The sequence below is a fragment of the Falco peregrinus genome, chromosome 5 (genome assembly GCF_023634155.1).
Source record: "Falco peregrinus isolate bFalPer1 chromosome 5, bFalPer1.pri, whole genome shotgun sequence".
Classification (NCBI taxonomy): domain Eukaryota; kingdom Metazoa; phylum Chordata; class Aves; order Falconiformes; family Falconidae; genus Falco; species Falco peregrinus.
The window spans coordinates 107052219-107071917 of record NC_073725.1 but is presented as its reverse complement, the minus strand read 5'-3'; the positions used below and the strand labels follow the sequence as shown (position 1 = coordinate 107071917).

The 19699-nt window shown below is 41.7% G+C and overlaps 1 protein-coding gene across 8 annotated transcripts in view; it reads left to right on the top strand.

Moving 5' to 3' along the window:
* USP4 (ubiquitin specific peptidase 4) overlaps positions 1 to 19699 on the top strand; it is a 44304-nt gene extending 24605 nt beyond the window's left edge. For 3 of the 8 annotated variants that reach the window (XM_055804424.1, XM_055804425.1, XM_055804423.1), the window contains 11 exons: positions 960 to 1043; positions 1812 to 1906; positions 12906 to 13097; positions 13660 to 13748; positions 14685 to 14900; positions 14978 to 15048; positions 15638 to 15753; positions 16643 to 16792; positions 17495 to 17598; positions 19149 to 19237; positions 19360 to 19699. In XM_055804424.1, the coding sequence (XP_055660399.1) occupies positions 960 to 1043; positions 1812 to 1906; positions 12906 to 13097; positions 13660 to 13748; positions 14685 to 14900; positions 14978 to 15048; positions 15638 to 15753; positions 16643 to 16792; positions 17495 to 17598; positions 19149 to 19237; positions 19360 to 19461 (1308 nt within the window). In that variant the 3' untranslated portion in view covers positions 19462 to 19699. The other 5 variants (XR_008747278.1, XR_008747277.1, XM_055804426.1 and 2 more) reach the window with 5 other exon arrangements.

Genomic DNA, 19699 nt, shown 5'->3' with positions numbered 1-19699 from the left:
CACAAGCACACTGGTGCCCAGCCAGTGTCTGAGCAATAACCTTGGAAGCCAAACCCACCCTTTCTTTCTCTACTACAATTTTTATTGCTGAGCATCAGATTATATAGTATGGATTAGTCCTTTGGGTAGTCTAGCACAGCTGTCCTGGCTGGATCCCATTCCAACTTATTGCCTGCCCCTAGCCTACCTGCTAGTGGGGCACAGTGGGGACAAAGAGAAAGCCTTGATGCTGCACAAGCACTGTTCAGCAGTGACTGGATCATCAGTGTGGTATCCACACTGTTGTAGCCACAAATCCAAAATATGGCACCTTACAGGGTGCTCCATGAGGAAAGTGTCTCCCTCCCAGCCAGCCCTAGTGCAGTATAACGCATGGTATGTCCTGTTCTGGGTGAGCTCTGGGGATTTGTTTCCATTTGAGAGCATGTCCAGAACAGAACTCCTAAAAAAGTAACGTCCAGCCTGCATTGATGACATTGCCCGTCAAATGAAGACTGAAGTGGTCTGATCTGTGCAGTAGGGTCCATCCTCGTATGCAGTCCATGCACACCTTTCCCTTCCTGCCTGTCATGACTTCTGACTTGACCTCCAGAGACACTGGGGAGAATGGCTCCAGGATGTTTTTTATGAGATGAAGAAACAGACACAGCAGGTTGCTCAGGACATTAAAACTGCTGACTTTTTGGTTTTGGTGTTTTGGTTTGTTTTTTTTTTAATGGGTTTTACTACTGCTGAGCCTGATCAAAGCAGAACGCCGACTGTTTAAGGCTTTTTCATTCCCTCCATAATCCCTGTTTTATAAGGTGGAGCTGAGATCAAGAAGATCTTGAAGTGTGTGGCTATGACTTTAACTTCAGCAGAGCTTCTATAAATTAAAGGTTTTATTTCCATTTTCTTGCTCTCTGCCTTGCATGGGTTTATTTTGCCTGGTGTAAGCACGATGTTATCTTTGTTTCTAGTACCGGGTTGTGGTGCCGATGATGGGGGCCATCTCGGATCTGTGTGACTCACTCTCCAAACTCTCTGGTGTTCCTGCAGAAAATGTAAGGATAAATGCAGGCAGTAATTCTCATAAATATTTGTTCTTGAAACATTTTGGTGGCTTAGCTTTTAGATGGGTGATAAGCTGAACTTCATGAGATAGTGACAAAACCTTAACAAGTTTGAATGCTGTTCTTTGATTGTAAAATAAAAGGATGCATGAAGCGATCTGTGTTAATCTGATTACTACCATTGCAGTAGAGAGGCTTCAGAGAAGGGGCAAAAAGCCAACCCCTGCCCCCCAACATTTCTGATAGTGTAGCCTCTTAATATTGAGATAATGTTCAGTGTCTGTTTTGGGTCCACCTCTTCTTGGACATATTTTTAATAACAAAGGTGTCAGGTGAGCTTTTCCAGAGGGAATGGTTTTGTAGTTGGTGGGGTATTTTGAGGATTCCAATGTAGCACTTGAATTTACTTCAGTTAATTACAGATGTGAGTGATCCATGCCTGAAATCCTAGCCTGTTGCCACTTTGTTGGGATCTGTGCTGTTGTTTGCACCAGGCTGACTTGCAGCTGGTGGAATTGCACCTCCTCAGTACCTCTGTAAAATCAGTCTGTTATTTGCTTTGTTTTTCTGATCCATCTTAACAAATGCAGCTGACTAGCTCCTGGGTACTATTGTAGAAAACAGTGCTGTTGTTGGTGTGCTGACAATTCTGATGAAGAAAGAATAGGAATAAACTGTTGCTTGAATTTAAAGCTAGTTTGCCTAAATTTATATAAGCTTTTATTATAATCTCTTTGCAAATATCACTTGCTGTTCTAGATGGTGGTGACAGACGTGTATAATCATCGATTCCACAAAATCTTCCAAATGGATGAAGGTTTAAATCATATCATGCCAAAAGACGACATCTTTGTGTGAGTAAAGTGGGAAGATGCCGTGGTGCAAAGAATACTACAAAACATTTATTTTGATTTCAGGATATAAAACGGAATTCCGCTCCCCCTGCCCGCCCCCTTCCCATCCCCTGCCCCTGCCTTGCAACCTAAGCCTTCCTGTAGACCTTTTGCATGACTTGGTAGTAATGCAGCACTTCTTCTAGCAGCAGATCAGCATGTGCAGTGTTTAGTAGGTGTTAGGAAAACAGAAAAGAAGTCATGGCCCTGAGTAAGAATTAACTTTTTGTTTGGTATGTGTTCTGCAGTTTGGAACTTTCTACAAGCCTATTCCAGATATGATAATCTGTCGGGATTACAGTTATGCTTTCACTGGCATTTTTAAGGAAACTCAATCTTACTGTCTGTTCTTATGCATCAAATAAGCCAAAAGCCTTGGAGCTGTTAATAGGATAGCATGAAATCTAAGCTGTTGTATTCTGCCTTTTCAAAACCATCATAGTTGTTTTAGTGGCCAGCTAACCATGACTGGAGGTTGATAGTCTCTTGACTGGTGCTTACACTGTTGGTGTCTTAACTGTGGTTGTGAGGGACTTCAGTGCAGCTGAGGATTTGGTTGTGCTTGACATGCTCTATATGTGTGTGGTAGGTGAGATGTCTCCAGTCTTCTGTAAAATCTGGTGAGGAGAGCAAAAGTCATGTTCCTTTATCGCTGCTGGAAAATGAAAAATACTGCACGTGCAGTGCAAAATGGACTTTGAGCCCCATATGAACCTGGGGCTTGTGAGGTCAAATCCAGTCCTTCATCACAAGTCCAGTCTTCCTCGTGTAAATATTCCAGTGCAAGGATGTTGCTTCTGTAAAATTGTTGTGCCGGTGTGAAATCCTGTACTAACATACTCTGGTGCGGTGTGTACCATTCACTGAGTGGGGTGCTGTGACATACTGCTTGGTGCTAGTCTTGTCATGCCATCTGTCATGACCTCATGGCTGAGGTGCAATGTCTGAGTTTTGCTGAAAGTTCTTGTTGTCATGTTTTCTTCAGTTGCAGCTAAAGGTGTGGCCAGTTAAGATGCCTAGGAAGGACATTTGGCTTCTGTGAAATCTCTGTTGTGGGGGTATTGTAAAGTGTTAGATAGTAAGTAAGTCTGTCTCCAAAGCTAGTAAAACATTGGAAAAAACGAGAAGCATGCTATTATAACGGTAATTACAAGCCCCCCTACTTTCCTACAGGCATATCCCTCCACAGCAAACAGCGATGTCTGAATTAAGGCTGCTCTGGGGTGGGGGTTGGTGTTAGCTGAACTGCAGCTCCACCTGTATTTTCCTTTGCAGTCACCACTTCCTTTCATGTGCAGGCACAACTGTGAATGAGGTGATGCTGTGACTCATAGTGAGTGAACTGACCTGGGTTAAAAATAACCCTCCAAGGACGAGGAGAGGTAGCAGGAGGAAGTTTTGCTAATCCTGTTCTTCCATGTGCCCTCTTAAGTTGTCTTCAGCACTGTGGGGTGAGAGCAAGCAGCTAGGCACCAGGGTGAGAATTAGAAGAAAGTTGCTCGTAGGAACTCCCTTTAGTGGGTGATGCTGCCAGGAAAAAGATATGTATAGTAATATTCTAACCTACAGCTAAACCCAGCGTTCTTTTATTGAAAGGGAAACTTGTCTCAAAAACGCAACAGAGAAACACTTGTTCATAAAGAGCAAAAATTAAACTTCTTAGTTAAGGGCAAATGCATTATTTTATTGTGAACATTCTGCTTACCTTGTCTGGTTATAAAAAGCCTGCTCTTAGGTGTGCTAAGATTTAATTGAATCATTCAAGAAATGGTAATAGTAGGGTGAAGGTTATTGCATTCCACACTTAAACTCTTTAATTTAAACTTTTAAATAGGTTTCCATCTATTTAAGGTCTTGTACTGTCAGTCCCTCCTTTCACATCCACTTCAGCAAATACATCAGCTTTCTGTTAAGATAGATACAAGGTGGGAACAGTCAGGGTGGGTCTTCAACTTGTGATTTCTGACCTGCAAGTTTGAGTGATTGTTATTTTTACCCTTTTGGTGTTACTTGCTTGTAGAGCCTGAGGTGAGCAGGCTGTGAGAGTATAGTGGCACTAGGAGAAACTGAAAATTGTCACAGAAAGGACTTGGTTGAATTTAAAATTAGCAGTGTTAGGTTTCTGGTTCATTGGGCCCTTGCAAACTGACGATGTAAAGGATATGCTGAAGGGTTTATGTGTTTGGGGTTTTTTTTGTTACTGCATGTGTTATGTGTTTTTTGGTATCTTTCCAAGAAATTATGATTTTTCTTTAGTTTTCCTTGCAGGAAATGTTTTCAATTTTTATTTAGCCTGTGGTCTGAGGAACCCTTGGAGATCTCTGTGAGTTAAAACTCTTATGTTGAAACTGGCTTGTATAAGTTTTTTTTCAGGCTTTCTAAATCTTAGTCTAAGATGGTGAGGATTGTCTGAGTTGCTTTTGGAGGAGTAATATTGTCTGTTTGGACTTGGTACATAGTTGCTAAAAAAGTGCATAACTTTAAAATTAGTGCAAATGTTTGTGTCCTGCTGGCTTCAAAACTTGTTTCCCACTGGGGAATGTACTTGCAGCCATGGAGGTGCATCCTCTGCCTTTTGCTTCTTGCAGAAAGGGTTTTTAACCCTGCTAGAGAGGGCTCCTGCACAGAACCCCACTCCAGAAGTTTTAGCTGTTGCACTGGCCCTTGTATGTTTTCCTTCAGTGGTGGGACACTTCTTGGGTTGCCTGCTTGCTTTTTTTGTCAAAAGCAAACGCTGCTCTGACTTGCATCTGCCACCACTACCCACCTTGGGGCTGCACCCAGGCACTGCCATGTGTGCTTTCTTTGCGGGCCTCTTCTCCAAAACCAGAGCAGGAACAGTCCTGTTCGCTCCTCGTGTTCTCTGGTTAACTTGTTCCTTCTAGCTTAACTGGAGTAGATAATGTTCCTGAAATTTCTTGCTTTTTGTTTTAGCATGAAAACATAGTTTGGGCTTATTCTCAGTGCTGGGCTGGCTGAGTAACACTGGGCATTCATTCTTGCGCCTTAGCTGGGTTGATGTAACTGGAATCAGAAGGTAACCTGGGCCAGGATATAGGATAGTGTTAAAATAACTGTTCTCTTGTCTGGCGTGGAGTGCCATGTTGCTCTGCACACAGCTGTCCTGGGGTACCTGTGGAAGCCTCTCAGGAGTAGGGCAGGGGTGGGTTAAACAGAAATTTCTCATATGTTCCTCAAGCTGTTAACATTTCTAGTAGAAGTTACCAACTGTAAGGTGTCGGATCAGGCCTTGCTGCCTTCCTGAAGACGTTGCGTGATGCGTGGCTGAAGAATGTGGCATATGGTGGTTGTATGTTCAGATTGCTGCTGCTGGTAACCTCAGGAGTTTTTGATATCCCAGCAACTTGCTTATTTTCTTAGATTACAGGCAGATATCTCACTGTTTGTTAAATGGAGGAATAAAAAAACATCGGAAAAAATATCTTATGTCTTCCAAAATCTTCCACCTTTAAAGTACAAACTTGTTTCCACTTGAGACTAAAAATATGTAATTGAAATGATGTATAGTTGAGAAACGTTTTATTTCCCCAAAGACAGTGAAGGCTTGAGTGCCCACTGAAAAGCATTTTGTTCTTTTGATTTTAAATTAAGGTCAATTCTTTATTAAGTGACAGGAAAAGACTTGCTGTTTATGATTTGAGGGATGGCTCTGTATGGCTGCATAGTCCACAAAATGTTCAGTTTGGAAAAGATCCTCTTGTGCTGACTGGTGACGTAGTTGTGGCGTGTATCACTAGTTACACTGAGTAATGTGTATCTCTTCTGTTCCTGAAAGAAAACTGTCTTTGTATTGATTAATGAAGGGGAACAGCTGCCTTTTTATTAGAAAGTATAGCTGTGTAATGTTTTACAGTGACAGTATTTTCACCCCAAAATCACAATTTAAATAAATAACAACCTAAAAGAGATTAAATAAATCAGTGTGAACCCATCAGAATTTTATTTGCACACTAAGATGGGCTGATGATGTATCGATTTATTAGCAAGGAAGAAACCTTCTGGAAGCTGTTTGCCTACTATGTTTTGAAAACAGATTTTTTTTCTAAGGTTTGAATCATTTAATTGCCATATGTAGTAAGGCTAAAACATATCAGCTTCTATTCTAGGAGAACAAATTGCAGAAAATATTAAGTTTTTAGTAGCATTACTGATGTTACAAATCAAGTATTTTGTTGTTTTTTTTTTTTTAATTGAAATTGAAAACTGCAGCATTTCAGGTTATTGTGCTCACAGTGCAGCAAAGTTACGCGAGAGGCATGTCAGGTGGGAAAAACAGACTGGAGAGGGGTAAGGTAATCATGGCATTAACATGTAGGCGGGCTTGTTACCTGGTACACAGCACCCATTCTCACAATGAGTCAAGGTATTTCTATACCTTTATTCCAGTTTGTACAAGGTAGTGAGCTAGGTGCTGAGCCGCAAATGCCTAACTCACTGATGGTCAAAACTTTGTACTATTTATACAGTTCAGAAAGCAAAGTTATCAGCCTTCATTGCTTACAAGTTACAGAATTCCTTCAATATGTAATACTGAATTTCCTGTTTATCAAGTAATTCTCTTGCTTCTGGTGTTAATTAGTTTGCATGCTCTGTCTCAACTTCTTTTTGGGTCTGGAAGGGTTTCTTGAGTCGGTAGTTGTGGTCTTCCCCTGCTGGCATTGCCTTTCCCCTGGTTGGTGCTGCTTGTGGTAGACTTCCAGTCAGCTCATTCATCTTGTGACGTACTTTACTCCTTTAAACAAAGAACTTGCTGGTGCTTAACGAAGCACTTAGCAGGACATGCAAAAGTGCTTATATCTTGAACTGACTATTAACAATTAATTTGCTCTAATTGTTTTAATGTTAACCTACTAATAGTACATTCAATTATTAATCATTTGCTATCAATGGTACCTTTTGCAGGGTGTGTTCTTAGGTACTAAATGTTAACCTAGATGGGTTTGAAGCTGACATATACTATGCAACTTGGGATATGACTGAGGACCATTATGTTAATAATTTGTATTTAAGTAAACATGTTATTCACTGTCTCATGTACTTGAACCATCCTAATTAATGTTTTATTGATCTCATCACTTTTACATACTGATCATCTGTTCCTGTTTTTCAGTAATGTCCAGTGGCAATACTTCCCCGTTGGCAAACTGTAATGTGTACATCTCATCACTTGTTTTAAGCAATTGAAGTTAGATGCAAAGTTTCTTTCACTGATGAGAAAATGAAATACAAAGAAGTAAGCAATTCAAAATAGAATTAAATTAGTACAGCATATTCAGAAATAGGTTTCTCAAGTGTATATTTCCCAAACTTGTATTTTAAAATTGCAGGCTGCTCAGTGGGTCCTGTTGATTTTTGAGGCATTTTCCTGAAGGAATTTGCTGCTTAATCTTTGAATTTGGGTGTGCTCACAGATCTTTTCTTTTGTTCCTTCCTGATAGCCACACACAGAATTGCAAGAGAAGCTGTGCTAAACTGAAGACAGTGCCCTTCCATGCCTCAAGCTAGTGTTAAATCATCTTTTTTAATGGTGTAGCAGTTTCCTCACCTGAAGAGTACTTCTCCCTTCCACTGACAGAAACAAACCAAAGTTGTGTTAGTAATCATCTGTGGTCCCTTGCTGGAGTCTGAGAATGCAAGGAATGAGTGTGTAATGATAGGGAAAGCTACAAAGTCTTCAGGCTCTGGTTTAGTGAGCAGCTGCCATCGAATTTTTCCTTTGTTTCTTGCTCTCCTTGTCCCCTTCTCAACAGGACTTTGCTCAGAGTCCAGCAGATCTTCGACCCGTGATCACCTGGGTGTCAGTCTTCTGTAACAGAAATCAGTTGTTTCAATGGTTCTGAAGCTTTAGGGTCTTGTAGTAATCTAAACTGGCAGTTCTTGCCTTTGTAGCATCACCTTAAGTTGCCTCAGGACTGAAAAACTGAAAATGGCCAGTCTCTTGCAATATTTCTCCATGTTTGCTTTGCTGAAAGTGGTAGCCAGGCCTGGGTCTGCATATGACAATACCCTGTTGGTTCAACAGGCTTCTGATTTTAGAATATTGTGCACTAGCCAGCTAGCAACAGGTCTCAATTCAGAATTCAAGGAAGAGCCTAATCTAATACTGTAGAAGATCTGGGCCACAGCAGGGACGTGATTTTAAAACAAACAAAAAAAGTCACTACTCTTGTACTGGTGTCTTGCTTTTGACACCAATGTCTGTTAAATCTCTGCTTTTAATTTAGGCCTCTATATTGGTTGGTTACTGAGTAGAATATAGATTTCCATGAAATGCTTCACTTGTAAATGTCACTGAGCAGGAACTCATGCTATGTTGCAGTAGGAGTAGCACAGCTGGAATGCGCTTTGTTGTTTTTTGTATTTGCTTGACAGAGGAGGCATGGTCTGCAAGCATTGTAGTCCCGGCTAGTGTTGATGAATATTTGTGAAATATGTGATAGATGGGATGTATAGAATAATGAGCTTGCACGTTTTTTTAGGAGCTTTCAGTGGTCAGACAAGCTGTATTTTTTCTGGTTTTCGCCATAGGGATGTGAGGGAAGAGTCGTTCAGCCTTCTGTGGTTTTTGCAGGGCACTTTTGACACCTTGAGACATGCACTGTGAATTTTCACATCCCACTAAAACGGTGGGAAGTGCTGAATCTTGTGGGGAGGGGAAGAATTGGACTCCATTTGGAATTTAAGCTGAATGGACAGTGATTTTTTTTTTTGGGGGAAAAAAAAATTAAAAATCTGGCCTGGATGGCTAAGATAGATTTGCCCTTTCAGCTGTTCAGTTTCTGGCTCATCAGTTCTTGTGGTGATTATTAAGATATTGAGGTATTAACGTTACTTGTTGTGCTCTCTGATAGTCAAACTTCAAAAAGAAGAAATGCAAATGTTACTGGGCTTCTTGATATTTAAGTGACTTTAACTGTCAGATGCATCCCAAAATGAACCTGGCACAAAAGGACAAAACTATGCATTTTCTTTTTCAGGTCAGCTGAAAGGGAAGGAGAATTTGGGGCTAGAATTCTCCAAGCCTATTCTGTCACAAGGCTTTGCACTCATCTCTTTCTCATCATGACAGGCTTGGAAACGTAGGGTAGTTCTGATGCAAGATGCATTAGTATTTAGCATCAGAGAAAAAGGTGAGACTCTTGCAGAAATAAAGGGGTTTGTTACAAGACCTGAAGCAAGATCACTGGCACAGTGTGTAGGGGCAGTGCAGCCAAAGAATGGTGGGAGTAACCTGCCTCTCACCACATTGTAAATGTTTCCTGGAGGCATGTTGTTCCTGCCAGAGGTCAGGGAGATCTGTGGCAAATGATCAGAACGTCAGTAATGTAAAGGTGGTCTGCAAATCAATTTGACAGTGGTTGTTCAGTGTTTGCTGAATGCTCTCATTCTCCAGGCTAAGCAGAGAACAGCATTCAGCACATAACCGAAACGCTTACTATTTCTTTTTCTTAGGTTCTGTGAAGTCCAGCCCCACTAGGACCTCCGGCTCCCGCTCCAATGTAACACCCACACATGCACCATGCTGGTGATATCACATCACCCAGGGATCCTGCTGGAGCTTGGGGCCGGCCTACAAGGGGTCAGGTAAGTACCACTTGAAAACAACCTCCGCAGCCCATTTCAAGGGTATCACTCTTAGTATTTCTTCTTAGTTCTTAAGGCCTAAGAAGAAAAATGTTTTAATGGATAAACTAGATACCCCTGTTCTCTTAGCCTGGCTAATGGGGCATATATTATAATAAGTATCATTTACATTGATAAAAGTTTCACAAATTGATTTGCAGGTCACCTTTAACCTATGAAAGTGTGCATATTTGAATAATTTAGTTTGCCATACATACCATGTTTGCTGCCTTCTCTTACAACATGCTGTGTGTTACTAGATGAGTTTGTGGTCTTGAAAAACCACGAGTGGCTGCAGAAATGTTAGGTTTGTTCACGTGATGGAGGCTACAAAAATTATTAAAGTGAATTAGGTCAGCAAACCTGCTAGTCTAGTAGCTTTATGTGAAATGTTTGACATGTGTGAGATATTGTAGCAGACTGATCTAGGAAGTTTGTTCTCACTTGCTCAAATTATAGTTTTCTTATTGGAAATAAGGATTTTTATCCTTTCCAGAATGAGTTTCTGTGTTTCAGGGGTTTTTTTAGGCTTAGTAAAAAATACTGCTCGTTGATTTCCCTCATCCTTTTTAATCTTACTCCTCTGTAAGACTGGCAAAATCCTGTGACGAACTTGAACAGGGCAAACTACCTGTTGTGTGAAAGTTTATTTGCAGCTTCTTATCTCCTAGTTTACTTGTTTATATATGTTCTGGCATTATGGAAGAAAGAACAGATTAGGAGTATTTCCACTTCTTAGAAGAGATCAGAGTATGTGCAGCATTTTCACCCAGGTTTTTTCTGTTCTCTGTTCATTCTTATTGTCAGCCTTTGAACCTATTGTAATCTCTCAGCGGTATCTCTGCGGTATCTACTGTGTGCAGTAGTAATCCTGTTCAGACAGATGTGTTTGTCAGCTTCTTCAGTGACATTTTTTTTTCTATCCTTCTCTGTTCTCTTACAAAATATACTTCTTTTCTTGGTTGTTGCTATAGGCTGACTTGTGATCCACATAGTGTTTTCCAGCTGGACTTTATATAGCGGCACTTGGGAGGGAATGTTTCAGTAATATACAACATGTATATTAGACTGGTGCTTAGCTCAGTATTTTTTGCTTTCAATGCCCTTTCACATCGCTTTGCCTTGTCTTCCTGTAGTTTTTCGTGCTCCTTGTGCTCCTTGTGTGCTTGCTTGACTTCAGTTTGCAAGGGAATGAAAGTTACCTACTTCACTGCTCACTGCCTCCTTTCTGAATTATAACCACAGCTCTGAAGACTTCATAATGCTGATGAAGACTAGTCAAATCCTGCCCTATTGCTTAGTAGTTTTCAGATGCTTTTCAGAGTTGTTATGAATTATAGAGGCAACCAGGCAATATACAGTGTGGTAGCAGCTGAGCTAATGACTCTGACTTCTAAAACCATGTCGTATAGTGTGGTGTAGCATCATCTTTATGTTCTACTATTTCAATTAAGTTGTAAGATACAGAATTACAGTGTATTTCTAGTAATTCCCAGTATCAGCTCTACAGCCTTCCTTAAATTATAGATAAAGTATTATATCTTAGATTATTTTTTTTTAGAAAGGATGTCTGTTGCTCAAGAGATTCAGAAAATGACAGATCCTGATTCTGATAAGTCTGCCTCTAATAAGAGTATGTGGAAGCTGTTCTGAGGTGGAGTGGGTAGAAGGACGCTTGAGTAACCAAACTTGTTATGCTGCAGTGAGATGGTCTTTTGCAAAGTGTTACAGGGGTACAGCATGCTGGCTGTTTGTGATGGGTGACATCTGTATATGGGTAATACTTAAGTGGGTTTTTTCTGTTCCGTCACATGGGTTGGGCTTCATTCAGGTGCATGAGGGTGAGTATAAATGGGGCCTGCATTAACTGCTGCTTGCAGAGCACAGTGTAGGCAGTGTGAGAGGCAGTCATGAGAATGTTGAGGAACATGTGTATGTTGTGTACTGATCTGTTTTATAGGAGTTGAGCTTAAGGACTGGAGACAAGCATAGGACCTGGAGTTAATTGTAGATGATATTCTGGGACCGAGTATGTGTTTTTGTTACTGAAACAGTGCTAAGTAAAATAATTCACCTTTTGGTGGCGCTCTTTCTCAGGAAATATTAGGTGTGAACTGTATCCGGTGCTGCTGTCCAGCTGAATGGCATTGACAGCCTAGAAAACCTCAACTGCCACTTGCATTGGACTGTCCTATGCTGATGCTGATCTCTAATGTGCTTGGTGGTCTGGGCTGGGACTCTGGAAGGATATTTTTCTTTATGTACTTTTCTGACTTGGTGCAAGCCCCAAGCTGGGATTCCTTTTTGTTTAAGTAGGATGGAGCAGAACTACTGAAATTTGTTCTCTTCCCTGCTCTACAAGAGCATTTTGAACACAGGAATAGAAAAATCTTTCTTGACCCTTAAGAGAAGGGAAGCGTCTTGTCTAATGTAAGAGAGCTGTGAAGAGTTGGTACATTCAGATATGTGATTGTGTTCTTGGTCATTTTGCATAGCGACATCATTCATGAAATCTTTCTTTCTTTTTCAGTTTTAAGATCAGTCTGGACAGGTGACTCACCAAATTTAAGAACAGTGTGGCTTGGCATTCCTGAAAATGAATCTTTTGTAATGAATAGTCCTGAAGTGAACAGTGTGATAGTGTTGGACCACGTGGTTTCTTGTGACTGTGATATCTGCAAATACCTCATTTGCTGTTTCGCCCAGTAGCACAAGCTGTTTCTTGGTCTCCTCACTGTTCTCCAGAGCTGTTTGTTTTCTTTCAGAATGTTTTTCTCCTGTGTGTTTACTGTCCTTAGATTTTTCTGTGAAATTTCCTGTGTTGTTTCCAAACTCCTGGTTTTCTGAAACGTTGGCAGCTCAGTGATGTGAGCTCAGGCCATTATCTGTACGAGAGGCTGTGAGAATGCACAACCCAAGGTATCAAGAGGGTTTCTTTCTCCAGAGGAAACAAATTCTGTCCAAGGGATTTAAAATTGCATTTAGTATTTCTCACTGATGCCATGATCTGGTTGAAGCAGCATGTTGTTGTCAGGGTAATGTCTTGAGAGGTGAGTGGCAGTAGGGATGTGAATTAGGAATAAAGACAGAGGGAAGGTGGCAGTTGAGTTGTTGGTGGTTATGTATACTGTGTCATTGTAAGCCATGGGAAAAGTTCAGGAAAACTGCTCTGTAGCATGAAGACAGAGTACAACCCTTTCTGTCCTTCTCAGGAGGACCTGGTGGAGAGACTTGTTGGACTGAGTTCATATTGGTTCTACCTGTTGTGCTTCTTGGCAGTGGAAATAACCCATAGAAATACCTGTCTCTCAAACAGGTATGAAGTTTGCAAGCCAAGTGAGGATGGCTCGGAGTGTGTTACTCTCTCTGTTTACTTTCGGGAAAAGACAATGAGGCAATCCAGCAATACTTCAGGGACCGTACTCTTTGGTCAGCCACTATTAATATCTGTGCTGAAACACAAACTCACTGTGGACCACTTGTACAGTGTGGTTTTGGAGCAGATCAGGTAAGTCATGTCTTTTGAATCCCATGTAAAGTTCTAGTGGTTGCCTGTCCAATTACACTGTAATAGGATTACTGCATCTTTGTTAACAGGAAGAATTTTCCTTGATTTTTAAATTTGTATGTGGCTTGTAAACCAGGATTTGCATTGCGTTAGTGTCTGGAGGCCCCAGGGACATTTCAAGGCCCTGGGTTTTTTCGGCTCTCTGAAAGCAGGCTGTGAGATAATACTGGTGGTAGTCACAAGGGAAACTACCTACTTTGTGTGACAAAATGGGTCAGGAGCAGAACTCAGGCCATGGGCTTTCAGAAGGGACCACTGTAACTTATATTTGCCTTTTCCATCTACCGCCAGTAAAACTTGGAACAAGCAGCGAGAACAGAGACTTACTGAATTGTTTTGGTTTGACTCATTCTGAGAGTTCTTGGCCTGTAAATGGTACTATGGAGGATGGGTCCGGTTTGCTGAGGGGGATTGGACAGCAAAAACTGATGATGGAGAGGGGTGCTGTTATTCTGATGTACAGCTTCAGTATGATTGTGTGATAAACATTCACTCTCTTTAGCCGCTACGTGAAACCCCCTTTGGCAGAAGAATACTCTACAACCTGCCCGGACAAAGGAACCTGCAATGGCTCCAATGGTGTGGTTGAAGGTACGGTTGTTTCAAAATTGCCTGGAAGCTTTCTAGCTCTTAAAGCTTTTTATTAGCATTTGGCTTAAGCTCTAGCAGGTTGGGTTTTTTCACAGTGATTAAACCATGCTGTTGCGTAATTTCTGCATGGTGTGGTGAGGACTCTAGACCATTTTCCTTCCAAGGGAGATCAGATGCGCGTAAGCAGCAGTGGGAGAACAAGGTGTGGTGTGCATTCATCTTGACCAATGTTAGGGAAGTCCCTATTAGGTGTTCCTCCTTCCTCCCCAGGCAACTCCTTTACTAATACACTTCTTGGTGATGAAAACTGGCCTGTTAGGTGACAAAGACAGGTTCTGGAGAAATAAACTGGAAATGGACATATTCATGGACCTAGAATCACGAGGTCTCATTCCTAGGGTAGATGCTTACAAGGAAGGTTTTAACACTGATGGCAAATGCAGTTTCTCTTTCCTCTTTGAAAGCACTCAGTTGTGCTGCTGTGAGAGTAACAACTGGAACAAGTTAAATAGGACATCTTAAATGGGCGAAAAAGTCCACCCATTTTTGCCAAAGAATGGAAATAACTTTCCTGGAGACTTACATACTCTGTTCTGTAAGAGACCCAGCGGCAACCGTGCTGATTCTTTCTTGGGCTGTTTATTAGGGTGTGCTAGCAGAAGGTATGATCATTAACCTATTGTGAACCGAGCACTCTCAATCATGTCTGATACTAAGATAACTCGGCACATCACCTGGCATCTGATAAAGGAAAAAATACAACTTCAGATGCAGTTGTTAGCAAGCACAGATTTCTTTTTCTGTGTGTCTTTTAATTGCTTTCTGAGTAATTAGTGTGTGTCGTAACAGGCTCATGCAAACAGCTGTCTGTGTGAGGTGTCAGTCTAAACTTTCAGTGAAGCTCTTCAATGTTGTGCTTGTTTTAAATTTTGCCAGGTGACATTGAAGAGATGGAACATCAGGACAGTGGACAGGAAGGCAAGGAAAAGCTGGCAGAAGTTGATCCCTGCCACTGTGAGGGCTATATGCAGGTGGACTCAGCAAGAGACCTGCAGCCTTGCAAGAAGCAGCATTTCACTTTTAGCCTCGTGAATTCCTCTGGGACCTCCGAGATAAACTCAATTGTAGAAGGAAAAATCTTAAAATTGAATGGTAATTACTGTTTTTCTGTCTTCTTTTTTCTTCCTTCTCCTTACACCTTTGCAATAAATGTTTCTTCTTTCTTGTAGCTTTTTCTGCCCTTGCTATTGACTGGGATTCTGATACACGGAGGCTACTTTTTGATGAACAGGAGGCACAGGTTGTAGTATGCTCTTTTCATAAATAGTCTTTATGTAGGCTTGCATAGTGCTTAAAAGATGACAGTAAATGGTGAAATGTAGCAGAGCTCCCTTGATAAAAATTGAGTCACCAGCATGAGATATGTTTACTTAAAATCTTGTAGTGATAAGGTCTATAGATCTGGAATTTCTGTTGTTTCCAGTGTGTTCTGAAAAGCAGACATTTTAATTTCAGGGCTAAGTACTCTAGTTCTAAGTCCACTCAACAAGCAAAGCAAACAAATCCCCAAAACTTGGAAGAAACCTGAAAGCAAATTTATAGAGCATAATAGAAAGCTCAGTATACTTTTTGTGAGTTCTGCTGGATCGGGTATTGTAACAGAATAACCTGTTGTTACTCTTGGAAAAAAAACTCAAACCCCACAAACTTTGAAGTAAGGACATACGCTTTCTCTTACGGACTGTTCATAACACAAGGAAGGAGTGGCTGGAAACTTCGTTGTGTGGGTCAGAAACAGGCAGCATTGTGAAGGTGACCATCTTCCTTTTTGCGATGTTAAGGATTAAAGATTATGTGGAATTGAATAAAGCACACATCTCTTTCACTAGGCATTTGAAAAGCATGGAAGTATGCTACAGCCACAGAAGAAGAAGGCTGTGGTAGCCCTCAGAGACTGCATAGAGCTCTTCACTACTATGGAAACGCTTGGTGAACACGACCCGTGGTAAGAGCCTCTGTCTGCCTCCTATGTTTATTGTGAAATGCTAATAACTATTTGAGTTCACACTGTTTGTCGTGGGATTCTGATAATTTCCTGGGACTATCCTTTTGTCTTCATCTGTGAGAAGTCTCATCAGTTCTGTGTCAAGTCATTGACTCAATAGGCTGCGCATGTGGGTTAAAAAAAACATATTAGTTTCCTGCCTTTATTTTAAAAATAGCCTGATCTTTGGAAGCTACATGCCCACTGGCACTATTTTTGATTCTCCAGCATACATCTGTCAGAGGAAGCAGTTGCAGTAGTAAAAGAGCAAAAGCATGTGGCTACCTTAGGGTTTAATCCTGTATTATTTCTAGCTCGAACTGGTCCTAACCCACTGCTAACTCTACCAAAAATCCCTAGTCCAGAGAGGCTAGGTACGGCAGATACTAAGTGACCAAGGTGTGATTGCTGTGTGTGCAGAAGATTTTTGGAGGTTGTTTGCTCGCTGTGTAAGAAAATAACTTACGGTGTAGTAGGTGATTGTTGGTTATTAATTTCCAATTACATGCTATAGATGTATTTGCAACTGTTACCTGTTTGAGCTGCATTAGGAGATAATAAAGAAGTAATGGGCCCTTCAAATCTTTTTTTTTTAATTTACAAAAGAAAAAATAATCTTTGTACAATGCTCAGTTAACACACTTGCCATAGGACATTTTGCCTATGAGTAAAAGCAAGTTGCAGTTTGGAAACCTCTGAGGAAGTGTGTTCACCTACGTATTCCACAGCCAAAAAAGCCTTCTGTAAGGCAGGGACTGTACTGCACTATTGAGGCACCTTTTAATGGAAGGCCAAAAGCTTCTCTTTTTAACATAATCATTAATTTCCTTGTTTGTTACTCTTTTCCCAGGTACTGCCCTAACTGTAAGAAACATCAACAGGCCACAAAGAAGTTTGACTTGTGGTCTTTGCCCAGGATTTTGGTAGTACATTTAAAACGATTCTCATACAGCAGATACTGGAGGGATAAACTTGACACTGTTGTGGAATTCCCCATCAGGTAGGATTCTTCCCTCACACTAGGAGGAGCTTGAAGAAGCTGGTCAAGAGAAATCTACTTCTGATGTTACTGTTGGGTGGGCTTGTTATTAAAACTGTAACTGGAACACCTCTGTCTTCTGGATTTGAACTGCAAGACAACAGGCATGAGTTGGCGTTTGTTGGGGTTTTTTTGGGGTTTTTTTTTTGCTAATCTTAGTAAACTCTACACATCTCAAAGAACACTAGTTACTAGGAGGTACTGTGTCTTGTGAAATTAGGTTAAAGCCATGTGATTCTGCTGAACCAAAAGAATCCTCTAGAGAGGATTAAGCAAATTTGTTGGGCAGAACTGCACTTATGTAGTACTGAGGATTGCACAAGTACAGGATGAAAGCCTGTCGCATTCCTCTGCTTCTGCTTGTCAGTATCCTGTTGCAGGATGAAGCATATTCCTTACTACTCCTGTTTCACTTTTCATGCCTACACACGGACGCTCTGAACTGTCTTTTATTCACCACCTCCCTCTAAATCTTTTGGCAGGGCCTGATGTGTTTACCAGGACCTACCCGGTGTGGGAGGGGTAACATGTCGGGCCATTGAGCAGCAGAGTGCAGCACTTCTGCATGCAGGCAGCACTGGTGCAGAACTTCACTGGTGTCATGCATCACTTTTTAGAAAGTACTGGTTACTGGTGTACTGATACTTTTGGTTTTCCTTCCAGGGGTTTAAACATGTCTGAGTTTGTCTGCGACCCAAGAGCAGGCTCATATGTTTATGACCTCATTGCAGTTTCCAATCACTATGGTGCCATGGGAGTAGGCCACTGTGAGTAACTGCTTCCATGTCCTTTGTGTGCAAGGAAATACAGGCGGAGGGGTCATGGGAGGGCTTTGTGTGTTGGAGACCTGCAGCAGCCCTCACCAAGCGTGTCTAGTCCAAAATTTACCTGTGCTCTGTGTGCAGGTGAATATAATCTTGGAAGGTAAAGTCCTTCCTAATTAGGATTTGCAGAGCAGCTAGCCAGTCTGTGTAGTTTGCAGCTGCCCGAGGTCTGTGGGACCTTGATTATTAGTTATTAGAGTGTGTGGTGGTGTTCCATAGTTTGAGTGGAGTCAAGATTTTTCAATGACAAACATGAAATTGTGGAAAGGAGCTTCTTACTGAAGAGTGTCTTCAGCGTAAGCTGTCAGTTTAACTCCAAGACTCAGCTTCTTGCCCTGCCCCGTGCCAGAGGGCAGCTGGTTGGTGTGGGTGTAACATCACAGCTGCAGAGCAGGGATTGCCAGCGGTTGAGCCAGCCAAGCAGGAGCTTGCTGAGTTCCCTCAGTGTTGGTGAGACAAGGTCTGAGCAGCAGTCACCCATTGGCCAGGAAGGCAGAGCAGAGGGCATAGCTTGTCATGAAGCTGGGTCTGATGCCTTTCTGCCTTTCCTACCCTGAATTCTGTTTGCTGCAACACCAATTTAAAGCACTTTTTTTTTTTTTTCTCTTTCATTTTCCTGTGTTCCATCTTTTTCTAAAACAAGCCACAAACAAACATGTAGTTCTTGGGATCTCTTTGTTGCACAGCTGGTACTAGCTTGCAGTAGAATGTCTCCATTCTATGTTTCCATTGGCAAAGGTTCACGTGGCAGGGAAAATGTCATGCCATCAGGAGAAAAAAAAAACCTCCTTTGTTATTTATGACAAGTCTGAATTTTCTGTCACTGATCTTGTTGCGGCATAGATGAAATGCATCTGTAGTGGAGTTCCCTGTATCAGGTGTCTGTGCAGGTCCATGCTGTAGGTGACACTTTTAAAACCACCTGGAAGTGGTTTACTACATGGATGAACTCCCATTTGGCAATATATGTGCTTAACTCGTAGTGTATGTCACCATAGGGTAGCAGTGGCTGAAGGGGGGTATATTTTGAGATTGGAGATCATAGTCAAACAGATGTCTTGGTTGGAAGGGACTTTGCAGGACTCTAGTCCAACTTCCTTTTTGAGCAAGGACTCTTGCAAGCACTAGATCAGATCTGTCATCATCAGAAAACTTCTTTCATGTGAAAATGCAGAGTCTTAAACTGTGCGTTTGGGAAGGCTCTGGCTCAAGGGAGGTGAACAAAACACTGTAATCTTTCTCCCAAGGTTCTTTGCCCTACATCTCAGCTATCAGGGGTGAGTCTGGTATGTGTTCTAGACTAGCTGGACCCAGCTAGTGTGTTCTAGAAGATGAGTATGTTGGTGAAGCAGGTTTGGGGTAGTTAAAACTAGCTCTTGGCCTCCCGTGCACGCTCAGTTTGCATCTGGAGTGTCGCTAGTGCAGCACAGCTGGAGTGGCATTACCTGCTGTTCTTCCCTGGAGTACTGAGCTGCAGTTTCTTCTCCTGACAGACACCGCCTACGCAAAGAACAAAGTGGATGGCAAGTGGTACTACTTTGATGACAGCAGTGTATTGTTGGCTTCAGAAGACCAAATAGTGGTGAGTATTTGGCCTGAGGCTAATCTAAGTTTGTGGTAAAAGTGTGGTTCCCTGCTTTGGGCATTACATTCCCAGCCAAGCTGTGTGGATTGTTTCAGATGGTTTTCTTCTTTGTTTGGTAGACAAAAGCTGCGTATGTGCTGTTTTATCAGCGCCGGAATAGTGAGGAACACACTGCCCCATCTCCTCCCCAAGAAGAGTGTGACAGCATGGATACCAACTAAACATCACCTCCAGCACTTGGCCACCATGTTAGCGGTTGCTCTTCTAAAGCCATGCCTGAGGCGTCTGAAAATTTTTCTTCCTTCTGTAGGAGTCAAGCAGAAAATCTAGCACTGAAAGTTTCAGTGCTGGGGGTTGCAGAATAGCACTGGAGAGCCAGGAGTAGGTGCTGACACCTGGGTATTTAGAGGCCAAAAATAATATATATTGGAGCTTCAATAAAGTTCTTTATAAAATCTG